The sequence below is a fragment of the Podarcis tiliguerta genome, assembly GCF_965153285.1.
Source record: "Podarcis tiliguerta genome assembly, chromosome: 13".
In the NCBI taxonomy this organism is placed as follows: Eukaryota; Metazoa; Chordata; class Lepidosauria; order Squamata; family Lacertidae; genus Podarcis; species Podarcis tiliguerta.
In genome coordinates, this window is record NC_139546.1 from 43,259,142 (window position 1) to 43,283,662 (window position 24,521).

General features: G+C 46.8%; 2 protein-coding genes across 3 annotated transcripts in view; one reads left to right on the forward strand and one right to left on the reverse strand.

The window, feature by feature from the left end:
* The window catches only part of LOC310662853 (vigilin-like), a 55,955-nt gene extending 32,176 nt beyond the window's left edge, over window positions 1–23,779 (forward strand). For both annotated transcript variants that reach the window (XM_083410045.1, XM_083410046.1), the window contains exons 9-28: window positions 718–825; window positions 2,404–2,508; window positions 3,523–3,601; window positions 3,789–3,928; window positions 5,456–5,560; window positions 7,723–7,836; window positions 8,846–8,932; window positions 9,694–9,825; window positions 10,645–10,863; window positions 12,045–12,266; window positions 12,893–13,111; window positions 13,879–14,017; window positions 14,101–14,228; window positions 15,601–15,705; window positions 18,920–19,054; window positions 19,215–19,358; window positions 20,239–20,418; window positions 20,601–20,717; window positions 21,554–21,685; window positions 21,920–23,779. In XM_083410045.1, coding sequence (XP_083266171.1) covers window positions 718–825; window positions 2,404–2,508; window positions 3,523–3,601; window positions 3,789–3,928; window positions 5,456–5,560; window positions 7,723–7,836; window positions 8,846–8,932; window positions 9,694–9,825; window positions 10,645–10,863; window positions 12,045–12,266; window positions 12,893–13,111; window positions 13,879–14,017; window positions 14,101–14,228; window positions 15,601–15,705; window positions 18,920–19,054; window positions 19,215–19,358; window positions 20,239–20,418; window positions 20,601–20,717; window positions 21,554–21,685; window positions 21,920–22,012 — 2,703 coding nt within the window. In that variant the 3' untranslated portion in view covers window positions 22,013–23,779. The remainder of the gene's footprint in view (window positions 1–717; window positions 826–2,403; window positions 2,509–3,522; window positions 3,602–3,788; window positions 3,929–5,455; window positions 5,561–7,722; window positions 7,837–8,845; window positions 8,933–9,693; window positions 9,826–10,644; window positions 10,864–12,044; window positions 12,267–12,892; window positions 13,112–13,878; window positions 14,018–14,100; window positions 14,229–15,600; window positions 15,706–18,919; window positions 19,055–19,214; window positions 19,359–20,238; window positions 20,419–20,600; window positions 20,718–21,553; window positions 21,686–21,919) is intronic.
* LOC310663057 (G-protein coupled receptor 4-like) overlaps window positions 1–24,521 on the reverse strand; it is a 303,619-nt gene that overhangs the window by 53,533 nt on the left and 225,565 nt on the right. The gene's annotated exons all lie outside the window — the stretch shown is intronic.

A 24,521-nucleotide genomic window follows, 5' to 3' on the forward strand; every position in this document is an offset into this window, starting at 1 on the left:
AACTATTTTTGGAAGCCAAACATCTGACATGCCTTCTGATTGGCTGCAGGAGCTTTCTGCAGCCAATCGGAAGCCGCGCCTTGGTTTCTGAATGCTTTGGAAGATTGAATGGAATTCCAAAACGGATTCTGTTCAGGAACCAAGGTACGACTGTATTTATTATTTATTCAGTTTTTATACAGCCCTTTATCCAAAGATTCCAGGGTGGTGTACAACATTAAAAACACATTTAATGGAGCATTGATAATAAAAACATAATAAAAAGCATAATAAGTCATAATAATAACAAAATACAGTGGTACCTCGGGTTAAGTACTTAATTTGTTCCGGAGGTCCGTTCTTAACCTGAAACTGTTAAGAACTTTGCTTCAGGATGCTTCAGGATGAGAACAGAAATCGTGCTTCATCAGCGCGGCAGCAGCAAGAGGCCCCATTAGCTAAAGTGGTGCTTCAGGTTAAGAGCAGTTTTAGTTTAAGAACAGACCTCTGGAACGAATTAAGTACTTAACCCAAGGTACCACTGTATTGCGACTTGAGATGGATATTTGAAACGGTACTGTGGCGGCACCTAGAGACAGAACGCAGTCATTGCGGCACTACAACAGCTGAAATCTGGAGAGCCTATGTGGGGGGAGAAAAAAACCCTAGCATGCCAACCCTGGTCTCAAGGGAAACTGTGATTTGACCACAAAACTCTGCCTTCTCTCACCCCACCAGGCGAAGAGTGTGATGGTAGCTGAAGTAACCGCCCCAGCCTGGTTACATCGTTTTATAATTGGAAAGAAAGGACAGAACATTGGCAGGATCACCCAGCAGCTTCCGAAGGCAAGTATCGCTTGTGCAAGAGACTGGAGTAATGGGGGTGAAACCGCATTTTGCCGTGTTTCCATTTTGATACATGACGTATGATCCCTGTAGCCCGAGGAAGAGCTGGGTGTGATACCCAAGCAGCAAGACGTGGGCTAGGTTGGTTGTGATGTGCCTGTTTGACGGATAGAAGGGGCAGCTAGCAAACGAACCTGCAAGTTACTAGTCCACAAGTTTTTACTATGTGCCCCACCCATTAGACCAGGGCCAGTCACCTGTGGTGTACTGCTGGCCTCAAGGATCAAGACTTAAGTCTATAAGGAGAATCCTGCTGTATCAAGCCAAAGGCCTACTTAGTCCATCATCCTGTTACTCCGAGTTAAAAACAAAAGAGGAATGTAAATGGGTAAAATTGATGATAACTGCAGCCAGACAGGTTATAGCGAGTAATTGGGAAAATGCAGAAGAGTTAGAGGTGAACCAATGGAGAAAAAAACTGAATAATATAATTTTAGAATATCTGACTGTGAAGATACACAGAATGAAAGGGTTTAAGGTCAGTGAGAAAGAGGAGGATTGGTTTGAGAAGATATTGAATTATTTGGGTAGGTTTGAACAATTTGGGGCAATTAAAATGTTAAAAGTTAAATAAATCTTGTGGATGGAGGAGTGTTAACATATATAAAATTGCACATATGGTTGATTTGTATATGTTATTATTGATTATGTATATCCAATTTATCAGCCGCCTGGGGGGTTTCACTGGTTGTGTTTTGGTTGTTGGTAAAAAATAAAAAAATTAAACATGAAAAAAAACTCATTCTGTTACTCGCAGGATTTAACTGCACACCTTTGGGAAGCCCACAAGCAGCTTGCTCTCCCCCATGGGTTTCTCCAGCAGCTGATAACTCAGAGGCTGCTTCTAATACTAAAGGTAGCATGGAGCCATCACGGCTAGTAGCTTTTGCTAGTCTTTCATGGGGGATTCTCATCTAATCCCCTTTTTAAAGCTGTCCAAGTCAGTGGCTGCCACTGCATTGTGTACCACCAGATTCTATAGTTCAACTACATGTTTTGTGAAGACGTTCTTCCTTTTGCCCATCCTTTTGCCTATTCAGCTTGCATTTTAGCATTGTGGGGTGGTCACCTGGAGGCAATGACTACTTGCCACAGGAGAGTGGCAGTTTGCCAACCCGCCTTAAGCATGCAGGACATAGGAGATGCCTTTGGGGGATTATAACAACACAACAAGATGGAAGAAGTAAAATATTGAGATCACACATGGGTGAAAGGGAGTGGGGGGTATATGGGAACCTATAATATAATTTATAATATAGTTTATTAATTGTGTTGTTTTTACATATAGCAAAGGGACGCCTAGAGCAATTAGATATATTTTAATTTAGGTAATCTATGTAATAGGCTTATGTTAGAAAATGAAAATGGATTTTGAATTTGATGTTTGCAATTTTTTTTGGTTTTGAAATAAAAAAAATTAAAAACTTTTTTTTAAAAGATGCCTTTGGGGGGATACTTGGGTCATCTTTTTTTTCTTCATCGGGCATATCAGAAGTTTGATTGCTTGTCCCCTTTCAGGTTCACATCGAATTCACGGACGGCGACGAGAAGATCACGCTGGAAGGTCCCACCGAAGAGGTGGAGCTGGCTCAGATGCAGATCCAGGAGATTATTCGGGACCTGGTGAGTGGCTGCAGCTCCTTGCTGCAGAGTTGTCTGTTGCTGGCCCAGTCGCAGGACTATGAACCGAAATCCCACCGTCTTGTGAAAAAGTTCGCTCTCGCAGGTGCCCCCGAGCATAGGGTGGGGCTTGGTATATTGAGAACCAAGATAATGATAATGAAAATAATAATTTATTTCTTCCCCACCCATTTGGCTGGGTTTCCCCAGCCACTCTGGGCAGCTCCCAACAGAATGATTAAAAACACAATAAAACATGAAACATTAAAAACTTCCCTAAACAGGGCTGCCTTCAGATGTCTTCTAAAAGTCAAACTTAGTTGGTCTCTAAGGTGCTACTGGAAGGAATTTTTTATTTTGTTTCTAAAAGTCAGATAGTTGTTTATTTCCTTGACATCTGATGGGAGGGTGTTCCACAGGGTGGGGGTAAATAAGGTGCCCCCCACTAACATATGAGATTGAAACTGAATCTGTTAAGCCTTAGGAATATACCGTATTTTTTGCTCTATAAGACTCACTTTTTCCCTCCTAAAAATTAAGGGGAAATGTGTGTGCGTCTTAGGGAGAGAATGCAGGCTGCACAGCTATCCCAGAAGCCAGAACAGCAAGAGGGATTGCTGCTTTCACTGCACAGTGATTCCTCTTGCTGTTCTGGCTTCTGAGATTCAGAATATATTTTTTCTTGTTTTCCTCCTCCAAAAACTAGGTGCGTCTTGTGGTCTGCTGCGTCTTATAGAGCGAAAAATACGGTAATTAGATTATTATTTTCTGCCCTTCTCCACAAGGTCCCAAGGTGGGTTCCAACAGTACAGTTATAAAAGCAGATAAAACCAATCCTGGCAGACGGGTCAGGAGAATGCTGAGAGTAGACCGGGCAGAAATAGCATCAATGCTTTTTCTGCAAGGGAGTCCATATCTCCGGAGGACACAGTAGAATTGCAACAGAGCCACTGTGGGCGGCAGCGATGAGGCAAGCTCACCATCTTCTCTTTCCCTCCCAAAAATATTCCTTTGCAGCTCGGCCGAATGGACTACACCGAAGTGCTCATCGATCAGCGGTTCCATCGTCACCTGATAGGGAAGAATGGAGCCAACAGTGAGTCCTGGTGTGCCAACACAAGCGCTGGGCAATTTGTCTTGTCTTGGAGAAGTTGCGGTGGGTGGCGGCTATGTGACAATTGAGGACCCTTGCCAGGCAATGCTTGCAAAGGTTTGGTGCTGGCCTCTGTGTCTCTGATACTGCCTGTCTCTCTCTCTCTCTCTTCCCTTCTGCGTGCTGCCAGTCAACCGCATCAAGGAACAGCACAAAGTCTCCGTCCGCATCCCGCCCGACAACGAGAAGAGCAACCTGATCCGGATTGAGGGAGACCCGCAAGGGGTTCAGCTGGCTCGCAAGGAGCTGCTGGAGATGGTTGCTCGCATGGTAAGGGAGAGGCCAGCATCTTGGCTGGTACCCTCGTCTCTCGCTTAGCCTCCCCAAGCCGGAGTTAGGATGGAAGAAGAAGCAGGAGCCAATCAGGAAGAGGGAAGGGGAGATTGGAAGGGGAAATGCATGGCAGTGGGGGGGGGTGAGGTTGGAGGGGTTACAGGGGTGAATGAGATCTTATTTGGTGGGGGGCAGAGATGGAGAGCTAATAGCTCAGTATTCTTTCAATTTGTATCCCGTCCTCCTCCCAAAGGAGGACACATCTATATTTATTTTTATTTTTATTTTTATTTTTATTTTTTATTTTTTTAAATTTTATTTTGGCAATAATTTTATTAGTTTTCAATTACAGTCCAATGACAGCCTTGTTTTTAACACTGCCAAATTGTAATACAGTTACTAATACCAATCGTTCAGATACCAAATTATATAATTTAGGTGCCACCCTGCCCCCCTCCCCCCCCCCCCCGCATGCTAGAATTGGTGGTTTGGTGGTTTTCTTTATTTCTGCGTTCCAAAATCTTACTACTTTCTATTACATTCCTTTATATATAATAATCCTTTATACAACATACATTATACAAAATAATAATCCTTTATACAACAACTGCAATATTAATAACATCTATTCATGTTAACACATTAAATGGTTTATAAAACGACAAGTGAGGCACTCAAACTGTATCCTTGCTCTTCCTGTGTGTGGCAATTACTCTGTGATGTTTCTTCCTGTCCTTGTAAAATGTTGTTTCTATTTTTTCTAAAGAGCATTCTAAAAATTGTTCTAAAATATACTCTCAGCTTGAAGAGATGCAATGAACAGTGACTTTCAGACATCAAATGCCTGGGTCAACAGGAATGCTTTTAGATTCTTTCTGGGAGTCCCTTAAGGAGGGAGGCAGACGCTTTGCATCAGGGAGGGTGTTCCACAAATGTGGAGCTACCACTGAAAAGGCCCTGTTGGTAAATTTCCAGCAAGGCATTACCCCACCACTATCAAGCCCTCACTGATTGTCAGCTTCTGCCAAAGCAGGCAAGATTAGACTAAATTTGACCAGTGATCTTGCTCCATGCAAACCAGAGCCTCTTAAAGTGGAAATATTCTGCCTTCCGTAGAGTCAGAGCAGCACATAGTGAGGTGCATTGGTTGGAAAGTTGGGCTTAGGCACCTGGGAGAGCAGGGTTCGAAACTCCACTCAGCTGTGCAAAGGTCACTTCAGACCAGCCACCTCCTCTCAACCTGAACCCTACCTCACAGGGTCGTTGTGAGGATGGAACGGGGAGGGCGGAGAAGCGTGTATTCCACCTTGAAGCTCCTTGAAGGAAGGGTGTGACAGAAATGTATCGAAGAATAGAAAGGAAAAAAATACGACAGATAAAGGAGGTGGGACTTTGGCTGCTCCTTCGTGGATCCCCTCCCAGAATCCTTTGCACAAGGGCAGTGCTTGTAGCAGTTCCCTTGCGCAGGAAGGAGTCTCTCTTGGGGCGGATGCAGCTGACTGGTTGTGTGGGCTTCTGTCCTAGGAAAACGAACGCACGAAGGACCTCATAATCGAGCAGCGCTTCCACCGGACCATCATTGGGCAGAAAGGCGAGAAAATCAAGGAGATCCGTGACAAGTTTCCTGAGGTAGGAAAGAAAAATTATTAAATTTATTTATATTTTTGTCATGAAAGTCTACTCAATATTGATCCAGAGTAGATTCCACTGTATAGCAGAGTAAAAACGTAAACACGTTGCAGGATTCCCCCCAAAATGGACCAGAGGCAATTAATATTTCATCCAGCAGAGCTTTACTCTACTGAAGGCAAACGAGCATAATGGTCACAAATCCAATACATTCAGGATTGGCACTGTCCATAAGAAATCCAGCCGCAGCAGACTTAACTTGAACTTAGAACAATTTATAATAAGTCTAAAACATCAATGCTATATATAGAACTGTACACCAGAAGGAAAAGAGATAGAAGGATAGAAGGAGAAAGTGAAACTGAGACTCCTTCCGGCCCTGCTTTTATAGTCAGCATGACCTTGACAGAAAAAGATAAGAAAACCAGTTTCAGCAAACTACTCTGCTTCTCTGAAGGAATAACCCAAACATCATGAACCTTCTGCTTGTTTCTTTCACACAGAGAAGCTTCCAGAAACCTCTTGAATTAATTAGAATAGGAAAGATCTCTGCACGTCAGATCAATACTTTCTGCACTAAGAAATGCAAACTGACAATTTTTACCCCTCCTTTTTATCTGAGGGGACTCAAGGCGGCTTGCAAATCAAGAAGAGTTGCTGAGAGCTTGTTGGGTTTTTTTGAGTGGGGAGCTGATGCTTTATCTCTACAGCACCTATTCTTTTGGCGCATGGTAAATCATTGTCCGCTTTGTGGTTCCGGTAGTCTCGAGCACTAAATGTCTCTTACCTGACAACAGGTTGGGGCTAAAACTTGAGTCTGTGCTGGACCTTCTGTTTTTCTGAAACCTTATCATAAGTTAGTGATGTAAGCAAAGTGTGTGTGAAAGGCAAAATTCGTAATTCCTGAGAATTTCGTTTTGCTTTTTAAATACAAGCTAGTAGTCCTTTAGAACAAAATAATGAACTGGGAAAAATGTTTAAAAGTACTTTCCAAAAAAACCAACCCCAGAGTCCTTTTTGTTGGGAATAACCCAGATGGAAATTCCCAGGTCTCAGAAAAGGTTATTTATGTATGCCACTATTGCGGCTCGTGTTTTGTTAGCCCCAAAATGGAAAACGAGCAAAGTCCCAACTAAAGAAGAATGGCAACTTAAACCGATGGAATAGCTTGCGGACTTAACATATAGAATAAGAGAACAAGAAGAACATATGTTTAAAGAAGATTGGGAAATGTTTATTGAGTATATGGAGGAAAATTGTGTTTATTTGAAAACTTCGGCAGCACTAAGATAAATTCAACAGTGTAAATAAATTTTGGTGGATGTAACAATGGAATATCGAATGGTTTAGTTTATATAAAATATGCAGGGATGTATGTTGTGCAATGAACCATGGAAAGAGAAGGGAAGTCATTGATATTATAAGGATGTTTAAATGAGTACAGTGGTGCCTTGCAAGACGAAAAGAATCCGTTCCGCGAGTCTCTTCGTCTAGCGCTTTTTTCGTCTTGGAAGCAACCCTATTAGCGGATTAGCGCTATTAGCGGTTTAGCGGCTATTAGCGGCTATTAAAGGCTTAAGGGATTAGCAGATTAGCTGCTAAAAGGCTATTAGCAGCTTAGTGCCTTAGAAAAAGGGGGTGGGGAGCGAAAAAAAATCGCAAGACATTTTCGTCTTGCGAAGCAAGCCCATAGAGAAATTCATCCTGCGAAGCGCATTGAAAAACGGAAAACCCTTTCATCTAGCGGGTTTTCCGTCTTGCGAGGCATTCGTCTTGCGGGGCACCACTGTATTCAAAATTGTAAAACTGAAAATTTAATAAAAATTATATATATGAACGAAATACAGTAGAACCTCGGGTTACGGCGGGGATCTGTTCCGGAGGCCCCGCCGCAACCCGAAAATGATGCACATCGATGCGACATGTCTGCACATGTGCGAGTGGTGAACCCGGAAGTAACCTGTTCCGGTACTTCCGGGTTTGCTGCAGACGTTCGCCGAAGCGGAGGCGGACGCAGAACGAGGTTTGACTGTAGAGTTGCAGATCTGCTTAGAAGCTCACCTTTTTAACTCGGTCCTCGTTTAATCCCTCCCCACGAAAGAAGGGGACTCTAGGTGCCTACCCCTTGACTCTGCGTACTGATAACTGCTCCACCCCTACAGGTTATCATCAACTTCCCAGACCCCTCTCAGAAGAGCGACATCGTGCAGCTACGGGGGCCCAAGAACGAAGTTGAAAAGTGCGCCAAGTATCTCCAGAAAGTCATTGCAGAGCTGGTGAGTCCCACCCGGTTAGGCTTGCAGATGAACAGGGCCGCTGCTCGGCTCCCCACCCCCTTTGCTCAATGTGATGGAATCCCACCCTTTTCCCCAAGAACAGGGCTATTTGGGAAGGGAGAGAGGAGGGGAAAGGTGTCTGTTTGCTGCTGCCACGACCAGTGTCTTGCTGAAGGGTTGCTGCTCCACCAGGTGTGCTTCTTTTGCCCAGGCAGGTGGCCTTGGAATGTACCACCTCATGTGATCGGAAAGGGGGTAGCACAGTGGTGGCCTAAGATAACTGGCAGGCAAAGGAAGCTTGGTTGGATACAAGAAAACTTACTTTATTTTTATCATTTAGTAGTTTATACACCCTGTTCTTCCTCCAGGTTGGAGCACAGGGCAGCTTGCGATGCAACACGCAACAGTAATCGTACAAAAAAGACACAATAAAACTGAATAAAACATACCACCATTGTAAAAACAGCCAAACTAGGCCTGAACTCTGCCAGTGTCTACATCAGGTTCCAAAGGCCTGGACAAATAAATAGGTGATAACATATCTAAATATAGCTAATGTGGAAGGTTGACATATTTCAGTTTGGAGGGTTTTCCATTAAACGGCACCACCACTGAGAAGGCCCTGTCTCATTCCTTATTGGAATAATAATCCATAATTATTTAGTTATTGTATATTCATTAATTCATACCTATTTCCATATCTTCCAATCTCGTTTCCTGTTGCCCACGATTTCCCGCCCTAATTTAAAAAGAAAAGTCCCTTCCGTTTTTGCTCCTTCCATTCTTTCTCCAGGAGAATTGCCAGAGGCTTGGTGGCTTTATCCTCTCAGTTTGCCTTTTGCCCTTGTACCCAGGATCCTTTCTGTCTCAGCTCTATCTCTGCCATCTCAAGATGCTTCTGAAAGTCTCTATCAATGGTTCCATTCCTCTTCGCCAGTATTGTCTGTCTCACTCCTCCAGGCACCATGTTTAACTTCATGGATTTTCTTCTTCTTCTTCTTTGCCTTAGGTTGAAAACAGTTTTTCTATTCCAGTCCCTATCTTCAAGCAGTTCCACAAGAACATTATTGGGAAAGGAGGCGCCAACATCAAAAAGGTAAAAGTGTGGGGGGGTTTTCCTCCTTCTGATTTCCTCCCCTCCCCCAAGAACTGGGCTTGGGGTGGTAGTGTCTCAGTTTCTGAGGAAGGAAGTAGTTTCTGTGGATAGAGGTCCCAGCCAGTTAAGAATCGGAGAGTCGGTTCCAGCATGTTGGCCTTGATGCCTCTGATGTTGTAAAGAACCGATGCAAACCTCTGGAGCTTTGATCTAAGAGGGGTCCTAACCAACTGCTGCTGTCGGACAATGGTCTGCTCACTTGGTCACTGCAGGTGGCGCTGTGGTCTAAACCACTGAGCCTCTTGGGCTTGCCGATCAGAAGGTTGTTGGTTCGAATCCCTGAGATGGGGTGAGCTCCCGTTGTCCTGTCCCAGCTCCTGCCAACCTAGCAGTTCGAAAGCACGTCAAAGTGCAAGTAGATAAATAGGGACCGCTGTGGCGGGAAGGTCAATGGCGTTTCCGTGCGCTCTGGTTTCCGTCATGGTGTCCTGTTGCGCCAGAAGCAGTTTACTCCAGCTGGCCACATGACCCGGAAAGCTGTCTGTGGACAAATGCGGGCTCCCTCGGCCTGAAAGCGAGATGAGCGCTGCAACCCCACAGTCGCCTTTGACTGAAGTTAACCGTCCAGGGGCCCTTTACCTTTTACCTGCTCACCCGCCTGCTTCCCTCTTCCAAGCCATTGCCAAGGGCTGCTCCTTGTAGAGTCCCTTACGGTAGCCTAGCCTTGAGGGTCTGGGTTTGATGTTATCTCTTCACAATAGATTCGAGAGGAAACCAATACCAAGATTGACCTCCCCACAGAAAACAGCAACTCGGAGGTGATCCTGATCACTGGGAAGAAGGCCAACTGCGAGTGCGCCCGGGACCGCATCCTGGCCATCCAGAGGGAGCTGGTGGGTGTGTGAAGCAGTTTCCTCCTGTTAGTCTTTCCAGATCCCAAGGAAACGGCTTGGACATGTTCCAGTCTCTAACACAACGGCTGCAGTTGGAAGTCACGCTATCAAACCACAGTTTACTGTGACAGGAGTGAGCCTAGCCTCTCCTCAGGAGTGCATGTTCCCTCCATCACCTTGGAGATGAGCTCAGAAGTTCTCAGCTTCCGTTTTAGATTAACCGTGGCTTGGTATGTTATCCGAACCTTAACAGACCGGTTGATCTTAACTCTGGCTTGTTTGAAACCAAGGCAACATCTAACCATGGTTTGATGAAACTGCCTTGTTTCAACAAACCATAGATAGGATTAACTACAGTTTTAGGTCTGGCTGCAATGAATAAAAAATTGGAACCAAAAGCTTCCACGTTAAGCACTGGAAGTAAAAGCTTCAATTGTTTTCCTTGCCGTGCCAGTGGAAGTGGGGAGATTCAGTGCCTAGGGGAAGGCTAGATTTGTTCTTTCCACAATAAGCCATGGTTTATGGTGACAACTGTTTGGATTGGGCCAAAGGCAATCTGTAGCATGTTGTATGGGGGGCTGCTCTTGGGACACCCCTGTTTCCAGATATTTTAATACCTTGCTTCTGCCGTTGGATGCAAGTTCAGCAGTTTCTTGTATCTTAGTTAATTGTTTGCTCGCCTTGAACCTTACAGGATATTAAAATTTTACGGCAATTGCTTTGGAAGCAAGTGCCAGCTTTGGCCTTGGAGACAGGGTTTTGTAGCCCTTGTCTCTCTCTGTTTCTGTCTCTCTCTATCACCCACCCCTTCCCTCCCAGGCTAACATAAAAGAAGTGGATGTGTCTATACCAGCCAAGCTGCACAACTCCCTGATCGGGGCCAAGGGGCGGCTAGTGCGCTCCATCATGGAGGAGTGTGGCGGGGTGCACATTCACTTCCCTTCCGAGGGGTCGGGCAGCGACAAGGTCACCATCCGAGGGCCTGGCGAGGAGGTGGAGAAAGCGAAACGGCAGCTGCTGCAGATCGCGGAAGAGAAGGTACCAAATAAACCGGAGGTTGCCCGGTGTTATCAGTGGGAGAGCATGGGGAGAAAACAGCTGTTCTTTGGCGGTCAGGTTGCTACGATAACAGAGGGTATCCTTCACACCTCCCTGTTTTCCTTTGAGCCATGGGCCACATCCTTGGCACACTTTTAAAAGCACAATTATACCAATTTAATCAGTCACGGCTCCCCCCCCCCCCCATCATTCATGGTCGCGCGGTATTTTTTTGCGACACAACATCCACACAGAGCAGCTAAAAAAATAATGAGCAACTATCTGTCCTGGCTGCAGTTAGTGGAAATGCATATTAGGAGTTCTTCTGCGTCTTATCTCGCCTATAATTCCTATGAGACAAAACACACACCCCTCCCCCTTTTCGAAGTGGTTTGTGCTTGACGCTGCTGCAGCGAACATAGTATAATTTTAACTCTGCCCTAGTTTTTGCCTCCCTTCCCACACTTCTCATGTTTTTATTTGTATTGTGACATAGTTGTACAGCGCCTTGAGATTCGACATGAGAGGTGGTTTGTCATATTTATAGAATCATAGAATCATAGAGTTGGAAGAGACCACAAGGGCCATCGAGTCCAACCCCCTGCCAAGCAGGAAACACCATCAGAGCACTCCTGACATATGGCTGTCAAGCCTCTGCTTAAAGACCTCCAAAGAAGGAGACTCCACCACACTCCTTGGCAGCAAATTCCACTGTCGAACAGCTCTTACTGTCAGGAAGTTCTTCCTAATGTTTAGGTGGAATCTTCTTTCTTGTAGTTTGGATCCATTGCTCCGTGTCCGCTTCTCTGGACACGGAGCAATGGATCCAAACCTATCAATTCAGCCTATCAATTAGGCTGATTGGTCCCACGTTGCCGAGGTCTCCAGCTGGCTTAGATCTGCAGCCATTCCAAAAAAATAAACAAATTCAGAATTCTTGTAAAACGTTAACATCCTCACACAGACGTTTTGTGCATGAAAATGTTTTTTTAAAAAATGAATAAGTAGTGTGCCGATTCCACGGGTTGGATTGGCTACACAGAAAACTGTACGGAAAGTGCTTCCCTTGGCAGCAAGTTCTACAGTTCGGTTTAGGAGGCGGGAGTATTTCTTTGTGCCACAGAGCAGGGCGCTTCTTGGCAAGCTTACAGCTGTTGAATCTCTGCCCTCTCCACCTGCAGCAAATCAACAACCACTCGGCAGAGCTGCACGCCAAGCCCGAGTACCACAAATTCCTGATCGGGAGAGGGGGCGCCAACATCCGCAGAGTGAGGGACCGCACCGGTGCCCGCATCATCTTCCCCAGCCCCGACGACAAGGACCAGGAGATCATCGCCATCGTGGGGAAGGAAGATGCGGTGCGGCAAGCCCAGCACGAGCTGGAAAGCCTCATTTGCAACCTGGTATATATATATATATATGAGTGTGGATGCTCAGCTGTTGCATTTGCATCTGGTTTGGATGGTTATATGCATGCCCAGCATACAGCACCCCTAGAATTGGTTTGGGTGAACGGCAGCCTAGCAATTGCTTAGCCACCAGCCGCTAATCAGCTATCGAGTTGGTAGCATTCAGCGGCACAGCGCAGCGTAGTGGTTAGTGCTGGACTTGGACCTGGAAGAACAGGGTTCAGTCCCCACTGGGCCACGAAGCTTCCTGGGGTGACTCTGGGCCGCCTGTTGGCCTCACCTATCTCTCAGGGTGGTTGTGGGGTTTAAATGAGGAGGGCGAAGAACCATGCCCACCACCTTGAGCTTCTTGGAGAAAAATGCAGGATATGAATCAATAAACATGAGCAGCAATACTAGGCTGACTTCCACCCGGAAACCTCCATAAACCTCATTGCCACCAATCTCCTTGCTAAAGATCTTCTAGTCTTCCAGAAAGAGCCCAAACCTTTGGAGAGTGAGATTGTGCAAAGCTGGATAGCGTCCCTTTTCCGCATTGGCCATGATTTGGGGGAGAGACTGTAGCCGTGGAAGGAGAGGCTACAGGGCCCTTCCTCCCACCTCCTCTTCCTGCCCCCCAGGATAACGTCATCGAGGATTCCATGATGGTTGACCCCAAGTACCACCGCCACTTTGTGGCGCGCCGGGGGCACGTGCTGCGGGAGATTGCGGAAGAGTACGGCGGGGTTGCGGTGAGCTTCCCCCGGACTGGCGTCCAGAGTGACCGCGTGATGCTCAAGGGAGCGAAGGACTGCGTGGAAGCTGCTAAGAGACGCATCCTGGAGATTATCAGCGACCTGGTAGGCCTCCGTTTCCGGAGTCTGGGTCAGAGAGCGTGTTTGGATAGACCAATTCAAAGTGTTGGTTTTGACCTATAAAGCCTTAAACGGCTCAAGACCGCAATACCTCAAGGGCCGCCTCTTTCCATAAGAACCTACCCGGACCCTGAGATCATCTTCTGAGGCCCTCCTTCATGTGCCTCCTCCTCGAGAGGTCCAGTGGGTGGCAACACGAGAACGGGGCCTTCTCAGCAGTGGCTCCCCATTTGTGGAATGCTCTCTCCAGGGAAGTTCGCCTGGTGCCTTCATTATACACCTTTAGGCACCAGGCAAAAATGTTTCTTTTTAGCCAGGCCTTTGGTTGATCTGATTTACATCCTATGCCCTTTTAAAATGTGGTTTCTTTGGGGGGGGGGCTATAGGTTGGTTGTTTTAATTTTTATTAGGTATTTTGTGGTTTGATATCTTGATTTATACCCCCAGGCATAGGGCGGTACATAAATTCAATTAATAATAATAATAACCCCCTCTTTCCAACATGTGTCATGTTGCAATTCCCTTTTAAGAGGAGAACTATACCTTAAGCTGCAGGTTGGTGATCCTGGGGGCTGAACGTGCCTCCCCACCCCATGACGGTGCAGGATTGAAATCCCTTTTCTCCTCTGTTTGCTTCAAAGTCATCGCAAGCAAGCTTAGCCCCAGTGCCCCTTCCCTGCAACCTTAACTCGCTTTGCTTGCCCCATCCCACTTTTTCCTCTTTTTTTTTTTGCTTCCCATCTCTTCTCCAGGAAGCCCAGGTGGTCCTCGAGTGCGTCATCCCGCAGCGCTTCCACCGGGTCGTCATGGGAGCCAAAGGTTACAAGGTGCAGCAGATCACTCGGGATCACGACGTGCTGATCAAGTTCCCGGAGCGAGATGACAATTCAGGTAGAGGGGATGGCAGGTAGAGGGGACGGGAGATTCGATGCAGGGAAATATTTTCACCTGGTTTTCTCCCCACCCCCCGCTAGGTTCAGAAGCACAGTCTCAGGAAAACGGCGACATCAGCCCCGAGCTGGACTCTGCCCCCCGCAAATGTGACATCATCCTTATCTCGGGGCGCAAGGAGAAATGCGAGGCGGCGCGGGCAGCTCTGCTGGTAGGAATCTTCTCTCTCTGTCCTGGGCGAGTATAGAAAAGGCCCCTCTCCTTGGTCACCCCCCCCCCCTTCAGACCGTCTTCAGAAGGTGGGGGGAGTACCTGGAGGAGGACCTCTGATGTTGATCTAAGTCCTAAGACAGCTTTCTCCAAGCTGCTGCCCTCCTGATGTTTTGGACTGAAGCTCTTCATCGGTCCTGACCAGCATAGTCAAGGATGATGGGGAGAGAGGGGGATCACAGTCCAGCAACAGCTGTAAGGTGCATCAGTATGGGCAATGCTGAGAATACAGAGGCCCAGGCAGGTTCATGGCAGGGGAGGAATTTGGTCAAGCCCTGAACTGAGTCTATAGTTGCAGGAAAGAGGCAAAATATTGGGGACCTTATTGTTCTTTGGATGCCCAGTCAGGGCAACCTGCCCATAGGGAGTGTTTCGATTTGGACTTCCTTGCTCGGTTGTGGTACCTTCGGCACTGTAAGAATGTAAGCAGAGCCTTGTTGGGGTCAGGCCCGCATCCCACCTAGTCCAGCCTCCTGTTCTCAAAGTTGCCTCTAGGAAGACTGCAAGCTGGGTGCGATTCCCAGCATCCGGAGATGGCATGATCCCTTGTGCTTTTCGCCATTTTGGTTTCTACCTTCCACAGTTCTTAGGGAGCGAGATCACAAGGTGTGTTCCCTACCTAATGCTGTTAGAATTCCTGCTCCATGATTGCAGTCATGGGATTGTTGTCACATGACGCTATGTTTTGACTCCACGGAGTGGGAAGTGATGGAGACAGGATGTTTGTGTTACTGTGTTCCATGAAGTGGGACTATTGTCCTTTGTTCTTTTTCTCTTTGCTGTCTGATGCTAGAGAGAGAGGGAGCCATGTTGCAGTGCTCTGTGTGTGTTTATATGTAAATAAAGTAGATTAGCCAAAATGCTGTGTTGCTGAGGTCTGTCTCGCGAAATGCGCAAACTCTGTGGATCCCTAAGCGTGCCGATGTCTGTTGGCATCAGTCGCTGTGATGTTCAGTCTGAAGAAAGCTTTTGAAGCTCCTGAACGATTGACCAGGAGGGAGAGAACATGCCAGTCGGGCTTGTGTCTCCGCCAGAGTCCTCCTCGAGTGTAAGCCAAGCTCCTGACAAATACATGGGTAGGGTAGGTGCAAAAGTGCCATAGAGATGAGGCCTGATCCAGGGTTGTGAGCCTGCCTGTATTTCTCCAGCCTTGCTCAGTTGGTTTTTCGCTTCTGTGAACTTCCCCGAGACCTCTGGGTATAGGGCAGTATATAAATTCAATAAACAAAATAAAAAGGAGCCTCTATAGACATGGAGGACCAAAACAACTCTGAAGCTCCCTGCAGAAATCCTTACTCTTCTTATCCTTCCAGGCTCTGGTTCCCATCACAGTGGACGTGGAGGTCCCCTTTGACCTCCATCGCTACATCATTGGGCAGAAGGGAGCCGGCATTCGCAAGATGATGGAGGAGTACGAGGTAGGAACACATGGGCCTCCTTCCAGCCCTGCTTGCGGCCTCAGCGTTGCCTTTGGCGTACTCAATGTTTTTTTTCTGGGGGGATGTAGATTCATTTTGTGAAACTCCTGCGAACGTGATCCATGCAGGAGGCACGTTCACAACCCACAGCATCTGCAACACGCAGCACCATGTCTGCGTATGCGCGGGTTGCGATTCGCTGCTTCTGCGCATGCGCGAGCGCCAAAACCCAGAAGTAACCTGCTCCAGTACCTGCAGGTTTCCGCACATCCGTAACCCGAAAACGCACAACCTGAAGCGTCTGTAACCCGAGGTATGACTGTATATTTATTTTTGCCGATTTGAATGATAAAATGGTGATTTCCTTGAGTCAGAATGAGAGTACCCCTAAACATTATTTTTTAAAGAAAAAAAAGCACTGGGTGTACCTTTTCCTTTAAATGCTGTGCGTGTGTTCTGGGTTCGCTGCCGATGGTGTAGGAAGCCTCAGCAGTCAGCAACCAGATTGGCTAGACGGCCAAATCATAGACTCACAGAATCATAGTGTGTGAAGGGACCCCAAAGTCATCCAGTCTAACCCCCTGCAATGCAGGAATCTCAACTAAAGCAATCCATGGCAGGTGGCCACCCAACCTCTGCTTAAAAACCTCCAAGGAAGGAGGGTCCACCAGCTCCGGAGGGAGCCCATTCCACTGTCAGACAGCTCTTACTGTCAGAAAGTTCTTTCTGATGTTGACTCGGAATCTCCTTCCTTGTAACTTGAAGCCCTACACCCCGGAGCAGGAGAAAACAAGCTTGCTCTGCCTTCCACGTGGCAGCCCTGGGCTTCCTTGTGACAGATCGGGTTTCCACGATAGCAGCACATCTACGTTAACCCTGCCACAGCTAAGGAAGTATGAGAGCAGGAAGGGATGAAGACACAAGTGCACTGCAAAATGTGTGTTTGTGTCTGTCGCCAGCAATGCTGTTGTGTTGCTTTCAGAGAGGGCACTGCCCACAAGGAGGCACTGCAAACAAATGTCATACAGTGGTACATCTGGATGCAAACGGGGATCCGTTCCGGAGCCCCGTTCGCATCCAGAGCAGAACGCAACCCGCATCTGCGCGTGCGTGGGTCGCAATTCGCCACTTCTGGGCATGCCGTGACATCATTTTGAGCATCTGCGCATGCACAAGCCGCGAAACCCAGAAGTAACGCGTTCCGTTAATTTCCGGTCGCCGCGGAGCGCAACCCGAAAATGCTCAACCTGAAGCGACTTTAACCCAAGGTATGACTGTATGTAGAAAGCCCTTTTGCGGAAAATTTTGGTTGGGCCCAATTCATAGCAAACGGCTTTTCCAAGCTACATAGTTTGCTGAGCACTTTTATTTAAAGAGGACTGGTGGGTGATTTAAGACTGGTGGGTGATTTTTTTAAAAAAATTAATTAGTTGGCTCATTAATCATCTGTAATTTACCATGTTACCCAACACTAGAAAGTTAAACCTAGCTGCCTCTTTTTTTGAGACACCTCTCACTGTACCGCTGAGGTTTGGCCAGCATTGAACCAGGACTGAGCCTTTAGCATGGCAGACCCTGCCTTAGGGCACACTTTGCCAAAGAAATGTCTGGCGGGACTCCTCTCTGCCTCCATTAGGGCACCTTTTCAAAACTGCTGTCCAGACAGATCTTTGGGACATGGACTTTTTTTAAAAAAACACAAAACCAAGCTGTTCATGGTGGTGTTCTGTTGTTGTTGTTGTTGTCCTATTTTGTCTTCCATCTTGCTGTATTTTCTATTCAGTTTAAATGATATTTAAAAGAATAAAACTTAATGGGCAGTTAAGCTAGATCAGGAAACTAGAACTGTGTGTTTGTAAAGGCTTTTTCTTCTGAAGATTATGCTCCTTAATTATAGGTGTGTTTAGCTGCCTGTTTAGGTGGATTCCAAGGCATGCATATATTTTTATGTAATTCACTCATGTTTGGTGTAATTGTTCTTGAGAAATAATGTGAAGGGAGAGGCCTGCTGCTTTCTCCAGTGGCAGCAGCAGAAAGTAGTTTGTAGGAAAGGACTCCATGGAGCACCTTGAAAACAGGCCTTTGCAAAGGATCCTGGGAACGTCACATCTAACTTGAACACTTTGAAAGCTTAATGGGAGCCTTTGAGATGCGCCGTTTGTCCCAGAGCAGGGAACGTTATATTTGCATATTGGCAATTGATTGAAATGTTCTGTATACACAGTTTTAAGTGTTCTTGTTTGGGCTGGGTTATAAATTTATCTGAAGGGAAGGCAGGAAGTGACTCTAGGCCATAGGTCCCCTGCCCTGACAGGTTTGCAGCCTTCACCACCTTTTTTTTTTTAAAAAAAATAATTTTTATTAAAAGTTTTATAGTTACAGAAGAAAAAAATATATAAGAAAAAAGGCAATAAAAAATTAACAAACAATACATCGAGAATAGAAAGAAAAAACAATACATCAAATCAACAAGAAAAAACAAAAACATTTAAAAACACATCCAATTTCCGTATCTTTATCTTTCATTTACTTATTTCCTCGACTTCCTCACACCTCCCTTTTTTGTATTCTAGTTCAAATTAGCTAATTCAGCAAATCCTTTCCCTCTTTCTCAATTTTTGTTCTATAATTTATCTTAACACAGTCTAACGTTAAATTTTCCACTTTAGCCCATTAACAATCAGTTTTTGCTTAATTCTTTATAACATTTCTGCTAAAACCATATAATTTCATTCCACTATTCTTCTAACATTCCTTAATTTTACAGTATTTCTGTAAATATACTTTAAATTTTTTCCAATCTTCTTCCATCAACTCTTCTCCCTGGTCTCGGATTCTGTCAGTCACTTCTGCCATTTCCATGTAGTCCATCAGCTTCATCTGCCATTCTTCCCGGGTGGGTAGATCTTGTGTCTTCCAGTACTTTGCGATGAGTATTCTTGCTGCTGCTGTGGCATACATAAAAAAGGTTCTATCCTTCCTTGGCACCAATTGGCCGACCATGCCCAGGAGAAAGGCCTCTGGTTTCTTCAAGAAGGTATATTTAAATACCTTGTTCATTTCGTTATATATCATTTCCCAGAAGGTCTTAATCCTTGGGCACGTCCACCAAAGGTGAAAGAAAGTACCTTCCGTCTCATTACATTTCCAACATTTATTATCAGGCAAATGATACCTTTCTTTTAAAGACAGCGACGCTTCTCCCTTTCTTCAGGTGAACATCTCGGTGCCCCAGCCTGAGCAGCAGTCGGACGTCATCAAGATCACAGGCTTGGTCCCCAATGTGGAGCGGGCCAGGGCCGGCCTCCTGGAGAGGGTCAGGGAGCTGCAGGCAGAGCAGGAAGACCGGGTAACTGCCAGAGCCCAGCGCCTCCAGACATAAACACGCCCAACCCACTGGCTTCCCAGCTGCACCACTTCCACCCGCCAAAGCTTGGCATGGAGCACTGAGGGATGGGTTCCTGAGGCCAACCAGTAACTCCCGGCTTCCCTCTCCCTCTCCTCCCCAGGCGTTGCGTGGCTTCAAGCTGACGGTGAGCGTGGAACCCAAATACCACCCAAAGATCATTGGCAAAAAAGGGGCGGTCATTTCCCAGATCCGGAAGGACCATGATGTCACCATACAGTTCCCGGATAAGGGGGATGAGAATCAGGTGGGTCTCCCTCCTTTCTTTTGCTGTGTGTCGCTGGCCCCCTCTACCCAGGGGGGATTATGGGACCCAGAGAGTGACTAAATAATGCTCCACCACAGTGAAAAGGCACAGACATACATAAAACTTGTCTATGCTTGCTTATAAGCACAGTTGCAATTTGTTCTGGTTTTTTATTATTTTATTTCTATTTATTAAATTTATTTACCGCCCTATACCCCTAGATCTCGGGGCAGTCCACAACCTACAATCACAATATGGAAACCACAAATAGATAATAAAAATGAAAACAAGGGCGACACAATAAGCCCTCCTTCCACAATTCATTTAAAAGCTTAACGCTTTGTATGTCCTTTAACCTTTATGGTACAGTGGTACCTCAGTTTTTGAACGTAATCCGTTCCGGAAGGCTGTTCGACTTCCGAAACGTTTGACAACTGAGGCACCAAGGGCGGTCGACAAAGTCTATGGAGAAAATTGAAAAACACGCAGTGGAAGCCATTCGATTTCTGAGGCGCATTTGAAAACGGAAGCAATTACTTCTGGGTTTTCGGCATTCAAAAAACGAAATGTTTGGCTTCCGAGATGCTGGAAAACCGAGGTACCACTGTATAATATATTTTTATCTTTCTCTTTTGAAATGTAAGTTGCTTGGAGACCTCCAGAAGTAACAAGCGAGCAAGAAGTTTGATAAATAATAGCATCACTTAGAATCAGATTTCCATGTTCCTAACTTTGCATAAAACCTATTTGGTCAAAGTGATGCCCATTTGTGGGATTCCCTCCCATCCCCCTCAATCTGTAGTGGCGAGGGAATGAGGCTTCTCTATAAGTCCCGTCATCTTTTTATTTCGGTCTTTCTCCTTCCCCCACCCGGGTCCAGGACCTCATCACGATCACCGGCTACGAGAAGAACGCCGAGGGGGCCCGGGACACCATCTTGAAAATTGTGGCCGACCTCGAGGAGATGGTCAGCGAAGATGTCCGCTTGGATCACCGGGTTCACGCCCGTATCATTGGCGGGAGGGGCAAAGCCATCCGCAAGCTTATGGAGGAGTTTCGGGTAAGGGGGGGGGTTGCCAGTGGCTGTTCTGTGTTTGAGGGGCGGAAGCCGCCTGACCCTTCTGCAGTCTGCCCCACCAACAATGGCGGGCAAGCAAAATCCTGACGGCCAGGCTCTCGCTCGTCCAGTCGATGCCCTTTGGACTGTGCAATCTTGTGACCTCGTCCTTCTCGCCCCGGCAGGTCGACATCCGCTTCCCTCAACCCGGTTCCAGTGACCCTGACAGAGTCACGGTCACAGGGCTGCCTGAAAACGTGGACGACGCTATAGACCACATGCTCAACTTGGAAGAGGAATATGTGAGGAGGGGAGAGATGCCTGGGAGGGGTGCTCAAGCAGTTTGATGGATGGGGAAGCTTCCTTCTAGCTATATATACACGCCCGAGAGACAGCAGAGGCAAGATTCTTGCCATATCACGGGTGTGTTGGCCAAATTGGACTGGTGGCCAGGGCTGCCCACCTGTCAGGTCACCTTGATGTCACGATGACGTCAGGTGGTTGGCATAGTTGGTGTTGCTTAATCAGAAAATAATCGCTGTTGACTTTTATTAATGATTGGAAACCTCTTACGGGCTTTCTGCGCAAGTGAACTTGTGGTATCAGGGTATGAAGACTTTGGGGGGCGGAGCTGAAGGTTGGTTTATGGAAAGTAGGAGAGTTGAATGTTACTAGGAAATAAGAATTTTATGCAAGTTTTTAAAGCTGATAGACGGAGTACCGGAAGTTTTTTCCTTTCCTTTTTCCTTTCCTTTATTTTCTTTTAATTTTTCTGTTTAAGAAATGCTTGATATTTGATGTTTCTATATTGTTCTTTCTTTGTTCTCTCAAGCTTTAATAAAAATTCAAGGGAAATAATGATAAATAAATAAAACAGTGATGTCAGGGGACTGGGCGCTTTGAAGTCCCAGCAGGCCTTGCAAAAAAAGAAAGCCCTGTGAGGTGCTTTGAAGTGCCTGAGGCTTTGCAAAATTGGCACAAGTAGTGTATGGGTGTGGTTGGTGGTTTGAAGGGGTGAGGGCAGCTACTGATCCTTATTCCAGTTTTTTTAATCTGTCTTGCCTCCCGAGAGGACCTCGAGTTGACCACGAGACTCGGCTAGCACCCTCCAATTTTAACAGGAGGCTTCTCCTTACAGATGATGGACGTGGTGGAGACTGAAGCCATGGCTGCGTATATGAAGCCTCCGTCCCGCTTGGAAGAGGAGCCTCGGGGCCCGGCCAAGGGCTTTGTGGTGCGTGATGCCCCCTGGAACGCGTCTGGGAACAAGGTATGGCTTGGGTCCGTCATCGCCGCAGAGTCTGCCTTAGAAGCTGCTCACTTTGGCCAATATTAAGAAGCAGTGCATGAGAAGAAGAGGCTAGAAAAACCTCAAGGCCCATGAGGCCTAGTGCCTTGGGTTCCTTTTAAAAGCGGAACCAGCTTGCTCAAAAGGCAGAGGGTCTTTGCGGCATGCGCTACCCATTCAGAACAGGAAATACATCTTCCCCCTCTCCCCTTTCAGGCCCCAGATGTGAGCAGCGCTGAAGAGTTTCCCGTCTTCGGCACCGGCGTGGTCCCCAAGCAGACGTCCGTCTGGGGCCCCAAGAAGTTCTGAGGCGGCGGGAGGCGGTGACGACGCACTGCCAGCCAATCACGGCTCCCGCCTTCCTTGGGCATCGTGGCGGCTTTCTCGCGCCGTCAACTCTTGCTGTCGGGATGTGGCAGATTCTTTCTCCTCCTCCTCCTCCTCCTCTTCCTCCGCCTGCACTCTCTCTTTCCGTGACTCTGTGCAATCCATTAACCAATCAAAAGCCATAGCCAGCCCTCTTTCCACCTCCCCGCCACCCTCCTTTTCCTTCTCCTCATCGAGCCAAAGCAGGCCAGGTTGTAAGCACACAAGTGGAAACGAGCCTCATGTGACTAACTCGTTTCTCTTTCTCTCTCTCTCTCTCTCTCTCTCTCTCTCTCTCTCCCCCCCCCCCTCTCTCTCTCTCTCTCCATGCCAAATTTCAGGGCATTAGTCTCTCCTGGCCAAATTTGGCTGTAACACCCCTACTTCCCCCTCCCGGCTGAAAAAGGAGGAGGCAAGGACCCCCTTTCTTCCCTGTCTCCCACTCTGTCCTCCCAGGTGTAGGATTCTTGTACTGTCCACACACACCTGAACCAAGGGGAAGGGCCGAATGTTTTAGGGGGACTCAAAGGACAGGCAGAACTCTCGTACTGCCACCCCTAACTTGATCGCATCGACCTTCCTCCTAGCCAGCCCAGCCTGCCTGTTAATCGCTTCTCCTCCAAGCTTGCAAATAGCCCCTCTCCCGGGCGACAAACCATTAAGATTTGAGCTGCACCATAGAGACAGGTTTGTGGGATGAACTGTGCATGAACGTGTGGACCTCTGGAAGGAGACTTCCGGCTCCTGTGACCAGAAGGAGCTCTTCAGAAGCAGGGAGCACTTAGAAACTTTGGCACTCGGCAGTCTTCTGTCTCCTCTCCCACCCCCCACTTTCCCCACCCAGTCTTTCTCATCCCATGGCACAGTGTAGACTAGCCTTGCCAACCTGGCTCTCTCCAGATGTTCTGGACAGCAGCTCTGACCCAGGTGGGAGCTGCTGGCCAATACGTCGGGGGAAAGGAGCACCAGCCGAGGTTGGCAAAAGCTGGTGTCGGGTCTGTTATGACTTGCTCCTTTTCTTCTCTCTCCATTTTCAACCTCCTTTTCTCTCTTGTGCTTTTTCCTCTTTCCCCTCCCTCGTGTCTTCCTCAAGATGCACTTGCTTTGAAACATTAGGGGGAAAATATGCAACATTGAACAAAAGAGAAAGTTTAAGAGCCAAGCTCTTTTTCTTCTCTTCTCTTCTCTTCTCTTCTCTTCTCTTCTCTTCTCTTCTCTCTCTCTCTCTCTCATTCAGTTTCTAGTCCACATCCAATTTCTCCAGATTTTTAAACTGTGACTTCTGGACTGTGTGTGTCTGCCTGAGTGATTGTGTGTGTGTGTGTGTGTGTGTGTGGTGGAGATGCGAGTGAGCTTAGTGGCTCCACCAACCCAACTAACCCCCGTCCCCTCTTTTTTTTTTGCTGTGTCAACATGACAAGGCAAAAAAAAAAAAGAGAAAAGCTATAGTGGAGCAACGTAACCAAGTTTTTGTTTTGTTTCTTTTTTGAAGGCAGGGTTTCTGGGGAGAAATAAAGAGAATTTAACAAAAATAAAAATGGCAGAGAACACTATTGGCCTTAAAAGAAAAGAAAAAAACAAAAGAGTGTAAAAGGGGGGGGGGGAAGGAACTTAATGTTTAAGGAAATATGCAAACTCTGTAGGTCACATGATGGTGACTGTGGACTTTTCTAATTCCAAATAAAAATGGAGCGAAAAACTGAGCGGCAATTTCGGCGTGAGAAAGTTATATGTTTGGCGGCTCCGGGGAGGATGCAGGTTCGAAAGGATGGCCAAAAGGAACATCTGGATGAGTTTTTAGAGGAGGCTGAGAACTCAACCAATTGCAGGAAATTTCTCTTCCCTTTCTGTACGGTCTTGCTGGCGGAAGAGGAGAGAACACTGGAGGCTGATAACTTGCGGCTTAGAGATGAGCCCTAACTTGGTGGTTTGCTTTTCCCTTGGTACAGACTGGACTTTTCCAAACCACCATGTGAGCTTCACAACCCTTTGACAGCAAATCCACAAAGCCCTAGCCCAGAACAAACTTGCAAGAGCCCACACCTTTAACTAGGTGAGATCATCACATCTCACTGGCTTTTCTATTTCCCATTATTTTGAGATTGAGGAGGGAGGTATCTGCACTGCACTTCGTTTCCTAAGTCAGGTGTGCATGGGAACCATGTCTGCCTGTGGAAGGGAGACAAGGCAGAGGTCAACAAGAGCCTTATGCAATATCCATTCTGCTTAACTTCTTCCCAGATCTACTGTTTTAGAAATACAAGCCATCCCTGGCGAAAAAAATACCTTTTCAGCTTATTGCTGACCTTTCAGTTCAACTTCGAATTGTCTCTTCCAAGCGGTCTTTGTTGGGCTACAGAACCATTGCAGGCATTCTACATACATCCGTATAATATATAGGTCGCAATTACAGGATCAGTAAATACTGGAGCCTTTCAGATCCATAATTGTT